General features: G+C 44.8%; 1 protein-coding gene across 2 annotated transcripts in view; it reads right to left on the minus strand.

Moving 5' to 3' along the window:
* LOC105684107 (DE-cadherin) overlaps positions 1-15552 on the minus strand; it is a 42446-nt gene that overhangs the window by 7517 nt on the left and 19377 nt on the right. Inside the window, exons 1-2 of one of the 2 annotated variants that reach the window (XM_048660006.1) lie at positions 589-635; positions 392-465 (exon numbers count right to left, since the gene is read on the minus strand). In XM_048660006.1, the coding sequence (XP_048515963.1) occupies positions 392-465; positions 589-607 (93 nt within the window). In that variant the 5' untranslated portion in view covers positions 608-635. Of the gene's footprint in view, positions 1-391; positions 466-588; positions 636-15552 lie in introns of those variants that run through there. The other variant, XM_012397230.3, reaches the window with a different exon arrangement.

Consider the following 15552-nt stretch of genomic DNA (forward strand, 5'->3'; position numbering starts at 1 on the left):
ACCTAGTGGGACCGAACGGGACAGGGCTACGTAGACTGCTACGGTGGAATAATTCATGAGAAGAGCGAATTATTATTTAAAGACTATTTAGGAATTGAATCGCTGCACAGTCGCGGCGCAATTATTGAATCATGGTTACGCGGTTAAGTGCTGCGGAAACAATAAAAAATAGCCAGTTTACGTGAATTAGGTCCCGGATGCGAATATGAATCATTTATTAATACGTTCCGGATCGTTCCGGATATTTGCGTGAGTCCGAACTATATGAATATGAATAAAATTAAAACGATCATATCTGTTTGTCGCGCGGTAAAAACCCACGCGTTTCCACGCCGGGGGTGGGTCGGAATTATTATTTTATGACAATGATAAAACTAATGTCTCAACTTACCATAAGCTCCTCCTCGCTGAGATAGGGTGCTCTGGGGTCCAGGTGTCTCGAATGTCTCAATTTAAGGGCGTTACCTGTAACAATAGGAGATAAAAAAATTAAGAAAAATTGAACGGATAATACGATAAATCTGAAGGGACGTTACATTTCGACTCCGGTTAACAGCTAGATTCGGAGATTTATTTAAATAAACCTACCCGTTGAATCGCGGCTCATTCGATCCTTGAATAATTCATCCAAAGACCCCTTTAGAAGGGCTACTCAAAGTGGAATTAAATGACAATCAAATGGGTCCGAAAGGGACGCCTGCCTAGGTCCGACGCTACAACCAACCCGAGTATTTTATAACTCGATAACAACTAACGAGATCACAGTCATCGTCCTCCTCCTCCTCCGCTGCCCCTACCCACTCCCTGTTCCTCTCTCAACATTTCAAACGTCCCACAATGAGGAAAAGGACTGAAATAGGCACAAGGGATTGCAACCATGGGGGTGGTATACGGACGAATCGCTACCGCGCGTTTATTGAGTTTACCTACATTAGAATCGGGTCATTGTCTGCGTGGGCAAAGAGACGTACGTGTTATAGGTATATACGCGGTAGGAAGTGCTCAACGTGAGGGCATCGAATAATGGCTGAAAGTGGAAGAGCCGGCGAACGGGGCAGACCCCCCCCCACTATACCACTATACACCAGGGTGTAAAACGTCAAGTTGTAAATTTTCCGATAAAATTTATTTAATAGTTTTGAGGATCATTTCAAGGTGACGGGGTCAGGTGTCCCCGGGTTTCGGGTGCCCTATTCGGAAAGGGAAACGTTCGTATTTTACCCCCGCAGGATTTGGTGTACGTACGGTATACGAACGTGAACGTTACCGTGACGATAATGGTTAAGTGTAAGCCGACACGCATCTCGCATAGACTGCAGTATAAGTCGGTATTCGGTGCGTACGATACACAGAACGCCCCAAATAGTGTGTCGCGGGTCAGGAACAAGGAGGGGTAAGAAGGAAGAAAAAAAAATAAATAAACGAAAAAAAATATGTCGAGAACAAGGGCTGGTTTTCCCTCGTCGTCGGAGTCGCATTATGCGTCATAAATGAATTCCGTATCGTGTATCGGTAATCGAAGGAAGGAGGCCCCGTAGGCTGGAGGAGCAAGTATACTATATAAGCGAGCGAGTCGAACTACACGTACGGAGAGAGGGGGAGGAAATGGGAAGAGGAATAGATTCGGCTTCGGGACCCCTTAAGCTTGCGTTTGCCTCTCCCTAACTCAATTAAACCAACTTGCTGCTAACAGTTGAAGGACATTCACGAGTCTTAGTCTCCGTGACTCAGTCTTACAGCTCGGGGGAGGAGTCGTCGGTTTCCCCCACAGTAATCGGAAGTTGGGGATAGTTTGTTTCTAATGCACCGCAGCGACCGACCGATCTGAATTACACGTTTTATAGGCGTGTAATAAGATCCATTTAAGGTATAGAATCGCTGTATCAGCTAATCCTGTGTCGCGAGTCGTTTTGCGCATTGTTTATCGATACAAGATATGGACACAACCGTGAACTATGTATATGAAAGCAAAAATTAACTTCGACATACAGAGAGAGAGAGAATTGCGTACGAACGGGGATCACGCGGATGTATTAGTTGATTGGGGAAGAAGTGATTATCCACGAGGGTGTTATAAAATGAAGTCGTCTGCAGATCATTAACGTGCTCGTTACTGTATTACACTTAGTTTGAAATTATCCTTTGCACCTCGTGTAACGCGGCAGGCTTACCAAATGCAATTTCATAGACTGCAGTACGTCCCGCTTTGGCTAAAACTTGAGAAAATCCGCGATTAACGACGTAAACTTTATCACTCGAAAATCAACGTGTACGTTTCGAACTGCAGTCGAGTGAAGCTTCGAAAGAGGAGGAAAAAAAACGAGAACTCGGTTACATCGATTTCAGGATACTTTACGTCGATTTATAATTCCGATGCAAATACACGCGGTAAACGGATAATAATTATACATCCTCCTCGTTACACCTGCACGGCCGACCCGCGTTTCGTCCAAACATAAAAACCGTAGTTCGATAACTGCCGTAGAAATTGTTTCGGTAATCCAATCGGACTGTAACGATATTCATCCGACACCTCCGAGCGGGTGGAACGGCGAATCGCTGTAACTCCTGCAATTTACCAAAAACAAAAACAAAAACGGGACAAAAAAAAAAATAAATAAATAAATAACTCAGAGAACAAAACCCGGGTTCATTTGATTCGATCTGAAACTCCATTGAAAAAAAAAAGTAAACCAAAAAAGCTCGCTGTCGTATAAAATATCACATAATACGTTCATGCGTGTGGGTAGACAATAATATATTATATTATATCATATCCGTTCATAGAACATGATTTTCGAGCAATTCTTACAGCAATTCGAACAATCGCGGTGGAATAACAAAAACGGTTTATAACGATGGTTACAATTCAGTTTTTCCTTTTGACATGATTTATATTTTTTTCGCTCTCGTACTTATAATTCTTTCACTGTTCTTGCCCCGCGGGAATTTTACGAGGTTCTCCGGATTTTCTTGAAAGCTGCAAAAATAACACAGCGGAGGTCTGAGCGCGTCGTTATGGTGCACGTTGAAAGCGAGGAGGGGAAAAAAAAAAAAAAAAAAGGTCAAGCCAAAAAACCAAAACCCGTCGAAGCGACGACGACTTGCTCTATTCACTGTTTCGTCGTCACCTCGCCTCGCCTCGCCTCGGTTAGCCCGAGTTCCGCTCATTTTTATACGGCTCTCAGTCCGCGTTTCTCGCCGGCTCGGTTGCACAGCGGTTTTGTCGTAAAGTTCGCCACGGTTTTTCCACACACGCAAAATTTCGACGCCCTGAATCCGTGAACGTACGCGAAACTTACCGCACCGACGCGAGGGGGGGGCTCGGTACACACCGAGAAAAATCAGCAGACCCGAAATCCGAGAACAAGGGACACGAAATGTGTTAACTGACAATGAAACGAAATCGAGGGGCGCATCGGTACGGCCCTGAATCGTTGCCGATGCCGTCCGACTGACCAAACAACTCACACGCAAAAGAGTTAGAAGGTATGCGTGTATTTCCGTAGCTGGAGTCGCGTTGATATGAAAACTGGTCCCGATTCGATCACATTTACAACGCATCTCTCCCACCTGGGTGTTAAAAAATGATAACGATAACGGACGCCGCGCGAGCGTCGACCGACGACGAAGTTAAACCGATATCCACGATACACGGGTAAAAAGATAAACTTTTACGAAATCAACGCGAAAACGACATATTGAGATTCAAAGGACACGCTTCGATCATTATTTAACGCGGACGCGGAGTTCGATAATTTCCGCTAACGCGGTGACGGTTGGCTACTTCTCCTCGCACGCGAAATGCGAATCGCGTGTGCGGAATATGCGATTTTTCGAGATCAATTCATTTTGACGCAAAAAAAAAAAAATCGTCCGAGCTTCGGTTGAAGCGGTAAAAGATTCGAGTTTTTCGAAAGCAGCCCGACACCTACTCCCGAATTAATTTGTCAAACGGGTGTCCTCCTCGGTCCCCCGCGACCTCGGTTGGAAACTATTTTTCGATACGACGTTTCCTAAATAATGATCGTAGCTTCCCTCGTCCGAAGCGGGACACCCTGTACATTCTCAAGTTATACGTATAACAGAGGTGTGGGAGATTTCTGGTCGGTTATTCCTCGAGCAGACGGGTATACGTATCGTACGTACACACGTACGATACGACTACGTCATGGACGAGGAATGCGCCGTCTCGCGTTAACACTTTGTTGAGTTTAAACACTTTTGCATGTATTTCCGAGTTGACTTTCTTTCCGTTGTAACTGCGAGTGCACGGAGAGCGGAGAGGAGATATGGAAAATAGGAATAATAACGTACGATCTCCATAAACGGGAGTTGCCCACATGGAGCGATATTCCTCGAACGGGCGTAACGACGATCGAAGAGAAAAATAGAGAAAAATATCAAAAAAAAAAAAGAAAGAAAGCACGCTGAAACTATTTCGGAATAATTTACGGTACAACAGTCCATATATCGAACGGCGTTCAGTTTCGCTTGGTTTGATTTGATTGATCCAATCGTTCATGTTAAATTCAACGATTCATTGGCTGACTGACTGCCACAGAGCTTTTAATATAACAAGGGCGAACAAAAGCACTGTGGGAAATAATTTTCCGATACACGTATACACCTCCCACGTACACCCGTGTACACGGGATTATCAATTTGACCGTCGATTATTACAGTCATATGCAAAAGAATGACGTCTATTCATACAGCCGCAATCATCATTAGGGCAATCATCGTCATGTAGTTTTACGTACGCGCCTATAGTGTATGGATAGCGGCTAGATGGAGTTCTGAAAATAGCTTCGACGAACGTTTACGGAACCTAGACGCTGTATGAATGTAAGTACATACTAGAAAAGCACACGGATCAGAGATACCACGGCTGAATTTAGCTCGGCTTAGGTACACCGAAGATACCCCCGTACGTAGACTCCCGATACTCCATGGCTTCTGTGCGGTGGAAGAAGACCATCCCTCGACGAGGATAAAAAATTATTCGATGAAAACAAGGCCCTCCCCAGTGGGGAATAGGTGAATTATTCTAAGGCGAGAATTACAACGAGGAATAGGATTCGAATGCATGCAGACGGTTAAAAGTTGAGCTTTAAAGCTCGGATAACTTGGCGGTATTTGAAAACGGATCAAACGCTCGTGAGAATAATGTCTCCGTACGGATCCTCTCGCGAACGAAAATAAAAATGTACGAAGAAAAACTGGGAGAATAATTGGGGGGAAAAAGTTTGCGAAAATTCGGGATAAAGCAATCGAAAAATAAGATGTAAAATTTTCCTGAGAAAAGTGAAATGGGAGAGTAGAAAAAATTTGGTGGATAGTTGGATATAAAGTTTGAAAAAGTCCATCGAGAGGTTCGGGCGTACGTTTGTACGGGGTGTGGTGATGACGTGGGTGTAGATGATTGTGCATTGAAGCGCGGAAGCTCGGGAGCTTGCAACAGCGGTGCAGGCGGCGGCATTGGGCCGTAAAACGTAGCGTATACAGTAGGTACACGGTTGCGTATATACATATAAAACGTCTATAACCCATGCAAGTTAGCGTGCGCAGCATCTAGTTCGCGTGTACGTATAGGTACCGTACCGCGCGTACATACAGACAATCTGGGGGCTAATTTTAAAGGCCATTTTCTACAATTTCACGCCACGGTAATATCTATTTTTATCTATGGGGCAGATGCGGCAGAATTTCAATTCTATTTTAAGAAGTGTGTGTACTGTGGTACGTGCATTTGCCATCCGCGTATAGACATATACTTATACGTCTATACGAAAAGGCGGATACACACGTCCGAATAACGGGACAAGTATGTTTTTGCCATGAAAATATATATTGACGGGTGTAATTTTATACGATGTACAAACGCGCCCGCGTTTTATCCGCGTGGTAGGGACAATGGTCCGCGAAATCAAGGGCGCGCGTGTGAACCGTTGATAGGACGGGATGAGCTAGGAAGGCGTGATAAATTCCGGATGAAACGAACCAGACGTACGGACATGTATTTAACGTATTAAAATGGGATGTCAGACACGTAAAAAATAATAACGGAATTCCGGGTTCCGGGATTTCGATCCGGTGTCGATCAAGCGAAAGCCTGACAACATCCCCGTGTAGAAAAACCTATACCTACACATCTAGTTATACGTCCGCCCGTATAACACACGACAAACTGGGTAATTCACCCTGGAGAACAAGAGGCGCTATTAAATATCCAAAAGCCTCCTCGGGCAGGGCCGAATTGACGCCGGCAGTCAGTTCGGCAGCTCTCAATTCTCCCGCCGACCTCCGCCTTATCAATTAGTGTCACGACTAATTTATTCAAGCTGGAGGTACCGACACGTATACCTCCTACAGGATATACGTAGGGATATAATACCTACGCGTATAGGTATACCTATACGGATACCCGATCGCTACGATAACGCGCGCAGACGGGTGGGCGCGGTGCCGAAATAGAGAAGCTATATCTCCGCACAGGGCATGCTAGTTTTAACTGAAATTAATTTCACCTCATAGCAAAAGGAACAGCTTTTCATTTATTCCATTCCATTTTCTCTGCTTTTTTTCCCTATTTTCTTTTACCTCGCACACAGCTGTGGATCTGTTACGCGTTGTATGCATACAACTGTGTTACATATAATTTATTCCCCCATACTCGCGCGTATAGGTATACGTACGTATACGTTTTGTGTCGGCGCGGTAAAAATTTGACGGTCATGAAAATGAAAAAAAAATAAATACAAAAAAGGTAAAAAATAAATTTCCGGGCATACATCAGGAGGTAGGACCTATATATATACGCTAGTGCAAACCGTATATTACACACGGTGGTAGCGGGCATAGGTATGGGAAACTCCACAAATAAACATAACGCGACGCGAGGTGTAGGCGCGGTTATTTGCTTTACGGAAACATACGCGTGTACATATACGTATGTATTATACACGCGGTATACGTACGTATCCAAATGTATATAATTCGTGATATTTGACACGTTGACGTCCCGTTGTTATAATTGTAAAAAGAAAAAAAAAAAAAAAACGAAGGACGTGATGACAATTCGTTGTCCAAATATTAGGAATAGGTGCTTTTCGTCCGGGAATATTAAACGGAGAAAACGGAAAATTATTATCCGATTCGATCGTCGTCGATTTGAATAATTGATTAAAAAGAAGATGATGAAAATCCGGATGTCCACCGCGTAAATAAAAGAGAATTAGTGTTTAAAAGGTAGGCATCGCCTCGTCATTTCCGTTCCGCAGAAGTAAAGTCCGGTTTTTAGAAAGTGCGTCCGAGGTATTTACCCGCAAACGTACTGCATGTACGATCGTAGTAAAAACAGGTGAAATTACAACGAATATTAAGAACGAACTACGTTATCATCCAGTCAGAATTACAATATCCGCTTCCCGACTGTGCAAATAAAGAATAAAAAGTAACAAGAAAATTACACCGAACAGCGCGCAAGGTTGGAAACAAAACGGAAACTTCTGTCTGTCAGTTACAACGAACGTACATACCTGTACACGGAGAGTGCATCATATAAGCTACGAAATTCTCAGGTAGAAATTCCGACAGTCGGAGTAAGTCGGTAATTCTGCAAGTGTATAACTCACTCGTCAGTAAAACCATCGGTCGTTCGATGTTGGGGGGGGGGGGGAGGGGGGAATAAGTGAACGCGAGGGGGGGTGAGTGAGGGGTGCGGGGGCAACGTTATCGATTTTTCTCTTTAACCTGACTAAGTCCAACCTGACCTAACACAATCCTCATATGCTGTTCCGTACTAACCTGACATATCCACTCTAACCTACCACCACAATACACGATAGGTATATGTGATACCTACTCTACGGATATACATACGGGTGTACCCAGATATACGTGTAAAACGAATAAACGGTGAGGTCTACAGCTATAAGTCAACTTAGCGGGCGTGGGCGACACCGACCCCCACATATCTAGGACACACATAAGGCAAAAGCCAACCAGCTAACGAATCAAGGCAGAAACGCGCTCGGCAGCAGCAGCAACAGAAATGTTTGTATACATACACGTATACCGCGCTCGGTTTATCGTCTAGGGCGATCGCAAATGTCATAAACTACGTTCGTATTTACCTGCCAGTTGATAAATATATATATGTATGTATATGTACATCAGATACGCCGTAGGGACGAGATGCACTATCTCAAACGGTGGAGAAACGAGCGGAAACGAGCCGGACATTTTAGCTATTCGATTAACGATGAAATGAAATTAACAGAGAAAAATATAAAACGAAACAAAATTTATGGCGTTGGGGTGGAATTATCGCGACCGCGTGATCGCGCGTGAAGGGGGGAAGGGGGCGGGGAGGGAGGGGAGGGGAGTTAGGTAAAACGGTATAATACAATCACGGAATAGTTCCGGTAGCGAAATGGGACGTTTTCCGGGCATGTGCCTCGTGCTTAAATCGCGTCGCGCTGCATCGCCCGACTTTGAAGAGGGGTCAGGAGGTCTGAATGAAATTGTGGGGTACGCGTTAGGCGGGGGGGGAGGTGTGGGGTGTGGGGTGTTGGTAGTCGTCGCGTGGCGTGAGAGTAACCCGATGCAGGAATTTTGTTCACTTCTACGTTCGGCGTGGCGTACGGCACCCCGAGGGAGTTTTCCCCGCTGTAAAAGGGCGCGGGAGGAGTAACGGGAGCAGCGGCAGCTAAATAAATGATCGGGAAAGCTATTTCGCTGTTTCTTAGAGACCCCGCAGCAAACGACACCCTCGACGCTCCCCCCCTCCGTCGCCCCGACGTCCGTCATCAGGCGCCCCTTTAGTTGTCGCTGGAAAAGTAGTTAAGCTCCCGCCCTATTTTTTGGTCGTAGTTTGCCCCGCGCTGAAAGTCTTAGTTTCTAATCTTTTCCGGCGCGGGACGAACAGTTCGGAGCGTCGCGACGCTACTCGAAACAACGCGGAGAGGAGGGAAAATAACGTCGTCATACATTTCGTGGCGCCAAAACTCCGGGAAAATTCGATTCTATATTTAGTGTCCCAAATAAGCAGCTTTAACGACAAGTTCAAACGGTCATCTCACCTCTCTGTCTCTCTCTCTCTCTCGCTCTCGCTTATAATTTCAACCGTCGCGTCACTGCGGCCGACGTCTCTTTTCACGGTTTCAAACACTCTGTGAAACGAAGTCAAAAACGACAAAAAAAAAAAATCATATGTCATTAGAGTCGTTTTCTTATTTTTTCACTTCACCATTTTCCTACATTCTTATATGCTCATCGACAGTCGGATGCCATCGCTCAAATATGTCCGCACTTGTCCGGTAATAATGAGAACGAATATTACAATGTGGGACACGGATATTATCAGAGTCGATATATTTCATAGACGCCTCGTCCCACTAATAACATTGCTTATGTATACCGCGAAGGGTATACGCGTATACGGGGTTTAATAATTAATGATAATTGCGTACCTTCTACTACTATTGTACACTTGTTAGTTGTATACGAATAAGCGGGGGTGTTGAAATCCCATTACACGCGAGTTCTCCTTTTTTTTTTTTTTCCATTACGAGTGATAAGATCGCGTGTGGAAACGTGCGTACGTCGTCACTTTAACTTTTAAATTTCCGACTACGTGTATATAGACATTAATAATTTTCCGCCCTGATGCTTCGAGATACAAAGCAGGGTAGGATCGAAGAATTGAAAAACAGAAAAAAATGAAACTACTGTACTTCCAACAACGAATTTCTATTTTATTGTTAGACCCACGTATGCGACATAGGTAACATAGGTATAGGTACGCCTACGGGGCGCGAAAAAAATCATACAAGCAAATTACCCACCGATTTAGACGTGTAATAAAGTTTTTTACACACACGAGCTTACGTTGCATTAGAGAAGAAAAATGAAAGAAACGAAAAAAAAAAGGGAAATCCAGCCAAATAACACCCCACAACGCGTAGGGGGGAAAAAAATAAAGTAGATATACCTTGTATATTAAGTCGCAGCCTATACGTTACGGGGTAGGTATACACGTATAATATACCTATGCAAAAACCCATCGTGGTTGGAAAATGTTTATCGCGTGGATCATAAATTTCGTATATCTTTATACTTGAATAAACGCGGCGTCGCGTAAAAATATCAAAAAAAAAAAAAAAAAAACAAGAACAAAATGAATCGAAAAAATGATAAACAAAAAAAAAAAGCCGCGGCAAACGATTGCGTATACGTCCCTGACGATACCCACGTGCATACAGGTATGCGAGTGTACATAAAAATGTGTTGGTAACGGGGTGGATCGGGGGGAGGGGGGGGGGGGGGGGGGGGGGCGACGACGGTATATCCTCAAAAAATAATTAACAACGGCAAGGGACAGCGACGCTTGTACATTATACCGCGCGGAGATGGAAGATTGTCAACGTTTCGGAAAAGGGGTGTCTCGCGGGGTATTATACTCATTCCCCACAGCCGAGTCATGATCGCCGGTTCAAAGGTCACGACACGGCACAACGCTCAAGCACAATGACACTTTTGGTCCTCAGCACCGGGTCACGGGCGACTTCGTCGTCGTCGTCGTCGCGTCGACGTCGTCCAAAGAACGATGAAGAAAAGAAGTTAATATATATATAAAATTAGAAACAAAAATCCAAAAATAAAAAGTGAACCAAGAGCAGCACTCTCCCCTGTCGCTGCGAAGTGGGCCGAACACCCGCGGTTTTTGGTATATCCGCGCGTTCTCGTCCCCGATGAAAACTTCGGGATTTTATCGGGATACGCGCGCGTATACCTGTACGTATCTGTATACAAAAACGATTATATCCGATCGTCCTTACAAGAAATTTTATCCTTCATGGGTGTACATAATAGGGATCATGTAAGGTAAAAATATGTTTAAAAAATTACGTAACGTAGTTTTTTTTTTTTTTTTTTTTCCTTTTGTAAAATTCAATCCCTACCGGATAACATTTACGTTGTATACTTAGGGACACCTATAATATCTGCATAGTGTTCCCACGGAGAGCCATATGGTCCATTTTTACTCGCTGTTTAAATATGGTAGGTACCGTAGCGTAGTCTATACCGTACACGTGATACGTATAGTATAGGGAATGCATCAACGGTATTTTATTGGGTGATTTTTGACGCCCTGATCGTAAAGTGTGATCCGAACTCACGAAAGCCATATGCAGTAAGGTGTATTCGCTACACATATACACGTACGGAAGTATGGTATCAAGAACGGCTATGTAATTTTCGCTACGAGCGACGGCGGTATTTGGGCTGTTTCGGTACAGCAGAAACGGGGCACGAAAAATCCCGGACTTTCCGAAGCAGGTAGTTCTAGTTTTTCGTTTGTTTTTATGACGAAAAATAGAACGAAAATGTAACACAATAAATGTAGGCAGACGTATGCATTCGATAAAATTGCACACGGGAAAATACGACGTACGCGTTCTACGCTGCATCGAAAACCAAAAACTAGCATAGCGCCATATTTATTATACGTAGAGGTATATCGAACGTCGGCCCATATCTATAACCGCTAACTGCAGCACATGAAATTTTGCTGCACCGAGACTTTCCTCATGCGGGTATATTGGACTAGCTAGGTTGAGATAAAGGGTAGGGGTGGCTGCAAATACACCCGACATAAGTATACCCTCAGGCGAGCTTTTTCGCTGTACAATGAAATCTACTGTAATTCTATTACACCAAACCAATTGCACAAATAATACAATTCCAAATTAGAAGAGCGAAGAAAAAAAAAATAATAATTTCACCTCCGTGCGGATGTTTACCATTTCGCGAGTACATACGTTGTATAAAAAAATGATTGAACCAACATACGTTGCAATATTTTTCACGGTAAATCGTTGCTGCGATTCTCATTCTTTGTAAGTCCGCAGCAAACGCAAAAATGCTCATCGAACGAATGGGTCGAAAAAAGCAAAAATTAAAAAAGCAAAAGTTTCATCGATAAAAATTTCCACCTCCGAGGATTAATCGTATCAGAGTCGCGGCGACGTTATACTTTTAATCGAAGTACGCGAAATACATGGAGAAATGGAAAGTAAGGGCGAAGTAGGAAGAACTTTTCTGCTCAGTAGGTAATTATGCGTGAAAGGGAGGTAGCGCGGAGGTGACGAGATAACAGGGTAGTCGATCGCGTATAGGTGAACATCTTCCTCGGGGAGTAAACCCGACGGTGTTTTGCGGCGTCGTGTCCATCGACGTCACAGCATCGGCTGCATTAGACCAAGATAGTCGGTCGGTTCCGGAGATAATTAGAAGCCTGGCTTTCCGCGGCACGGAAACTGACTTCTCGCGTTATAGTTATAGCGGTACACGGTGTACCGATGTGCATCAACCAGCGGGCACCGCTCCCGCCGGCGCTGCCCTTATATTACCGCTTTTCGTGTCCAGTTTCATCAGGACTTTCAAAGGAAGATCCTTCGATCACCCCGCCGCCGCCGCCGCCGCCGCCGCGGCCGCGACTCGCCACTCCCAGCAACGACGTATATATTCATTACTACGGCAAAAGTAGAAAATGCATCGACTCGCGGTGCGGGTAATTCGACGCCGATAGGTACGTACGCGAGGCGAACGAACGAGGCAAAAAAAAAAAAAAAAAAGAGGTGAAATTGGAATAATTAACCGTTGTTGTAATGCAAAGGATCTCACGGTAAATTTTGTATTTCTTCTCACCCCTCGATCACCCCTGTTATTACGGAGCGTTCATTTAATTACAATTAAACTTTCGGATGGATTTTCATTTCGAACCGCGTTACGCGGGTCCGCATTACCCGGGTTATATAAATAAATAAGAATTTCTAATTTCCCAAAGTACTTCGGGCGCCCTTTCATCAGGCGCGGGCTAAATCGTCGGTAAGAAATGTTGTTTACACGTTTTGAATTCGCCCAACCCGATGCAATGAAGTTGGAATAGAAATTAGTCAGTTTCGTTTAACTCGCCCAGTTCCGCCGTATATAGGTACGCCCGCCCGCCCGCACGGGTTCAATGGTACAAATGGATGAAAATACTCCGAGTTACCGTTACGGGATTTCGAAGCTATTTTTCTATAGTTCCCGACCATTTCCCCCTATTCGGATGTACGTGTTTCGTTTCTCGTTCGCGAAGCGTTATGTGCGCGAAATAAAATAAATAATTTCAACCCCTAGCGAATAAATGCAGGGTAGGTAAATATAACCAATTCCAAGTTGGGAGAAACTAGAAACTTTATATATCCTAGAAAGAGGAAGAGCCGAATAGTGTTAAGAAAAAAAGGGGAGTAAGAGTTGGTTGAGAAAACTGAGTGATCGATAGCCGCGCTAATGAGTGACCGACATAAATTTCCACTCGGAAAAGAATACGGAGTCAAGAGACAGGAAGCCTTCTATCTTCTATGTACATCGTTGTAGGTGGTGCAGGGGATAGGTGGTTCAAGGTATAGTAAGGTATAAGATGCTTCCCCCCGATCCCATCGCGGCAATTAAAGGGCTCCACCGACGTTTGTATCAGCGTTCGCACGTCGCTATTATAATTGAAGGGAAACAACCACGCCCGGAATCTAGACGGTATAAACCTAATAGGTGTAATATATATATATATATATATTAACGAACGCTCCAGAGTTATAAATTTTTATCAGAGACTGACAACGACACGCGGAGCCGGGTAGCGGCCAATATACTTCTATATACATATATGTATACGTACTCTACATAAATTGCGTAACACACCGGTTATTAGTTTACACCGACTCTCAAGGACTCTAATCGATAACGGGAATAATGCAATAAAACGGCGACAAAGAAAAGCGAAGAAAGGAAAAACTTCCTCGACACAAAACGCGTGAAAAACGCTCATTCAAATTTTCCCTCCCTCCTCAACACCGTGGATATACTTATGACTCTTTCTCCGTCGGGTTTATCGTAAAAACGGGGGGAAACGATGAAAGTCAAGTTATCGGCTCGCGACTGAACTCGCGCCACTTATCAGCCCCATGGTAGTCGGCTATTGTTCATTTCCGTCATTGTCCCGATTAGATCCCCGGCGACATCCCCCTCGATCCCACGCGACACATCGTTACCAACCACACTCTGGCGCCTGTATACTTCCGATACAGATATTCTCCTGCCCTATATAAACGCCTCTAGGTATATCCTACACCTCCCACACACATTTGTTTATACGAACATCCACCTGTCACGCACACATCGTTCTCAGACACGTGCCTCGAAAGTTCAGCTGACTGGATGAAAACTGCCCCTGCAAAGATCGGATGTACGTACGTATCGAGAGCATATCGTATCCGAGACACCGATTATATACGGTGAAAATTCACGGACGTATATTCGTACGCTCAAATCCGCTTCGTATCGTTTCGTCGTTGGTTCGCTCACTTAGCCAGTAGCTCGAATTGTTTGGTTTCCCACCAGGGTAGAGCTTCCTTCCCTTCCTTTCGAACTACGGTGAAGGAGGCGGAAGAGGAAAAATAGGGTGAGGAAAAAGAAGAGGCGGTTTCACCCGCACCACGCGCGTTGATCCAAGTCGAGCCGAGCCAAGTCGAGCAGCAGCAGCAGCGGCAGCAGCAGTGGCAGTAAAAGACTTGAAGAGCGCTTAATCGAACTTATCGGAAAATACGTACAGAAACACCTAACTCGGCTCTGCCGGCGGTAGCTGCGCGGCTTTTTCTCTCCTCTCTAGTTTATATCGCGTTGATCTTGTGTTGGGTTCGCATTCGAGTTTCGCGCGATCGTTCCACATACCTAAATTTCAACGAAACGCCGCACGCGAGTCCAATCTTCCTTGGTCGAATTAAAAAAACGAAGGAAAAAATATAGGCGAATGAAAATCACGCGTTCTTTCGCGTTCGACCGCTGTGAAGTACTGAAACGGCGCGTTAGGATTTTCAAAATATTTCATTTCTTCCCCTCGATTTTATTCTCCGCTTATTTTTCTTCACCCCAACGTCCGTCAAACATAAGCCTGCACTTTATGCCGATCGTGGGTTACACAGCAGCTGGGATCGTAGTCGTTTTGGGTCGTTTCACTCGGCACCACTTCTTCTCGGACCTCGGGCAAAAGGCGCACGAAATTGACACTTGCTCGTTTAGCGGGGGACCGAAACGACGACCTCTAGAGTGTGGCGAAGTGCGTGTGCATGCAGGTCGAAAGAGGAATGTCGCCGTCTAGCATGTATATTATGTAGTTACGTCCTTTTCTTTTTCCTGTACGCGAACCGATACAGATCGATAATAGGGACTGCACCCTTACTTCCTTACTTGCAGAGGGATAGAAATTTCGCCTCCATCCATCCATCCGTCCATTCGTCCGTCGTCCCCTTCGCCACTTGCGAGCAAACGCACACAATTCGTGCTCGCCGCACGCACGAATCGTGCGCTCGGCTCGTGAGCCGCTGCATCGGCAGGAGAAAAGCAGCGAACGCGCGCGCGTATATACCACTGTGGCATTGTCGGACCGGTATGACTCACGTACCGGGAATCCACTTTGTTCTATTGCCAAAGGGAGTCCCGCTG

Source organism: Athalia rosae, chromosome 1, assembly GCF_917208135.1.
Source record: "Athalia rosae chromosome 1, iyAthRosa1.1, whole genome shotgun sequence".
In the NCBI taxonomy this organism is placed as follows: Eukaryota; Metazoa; Arthropoda; class Insecta; order Hymenoptera; family Athaliidae; genus Athalia; species Athalia rosae.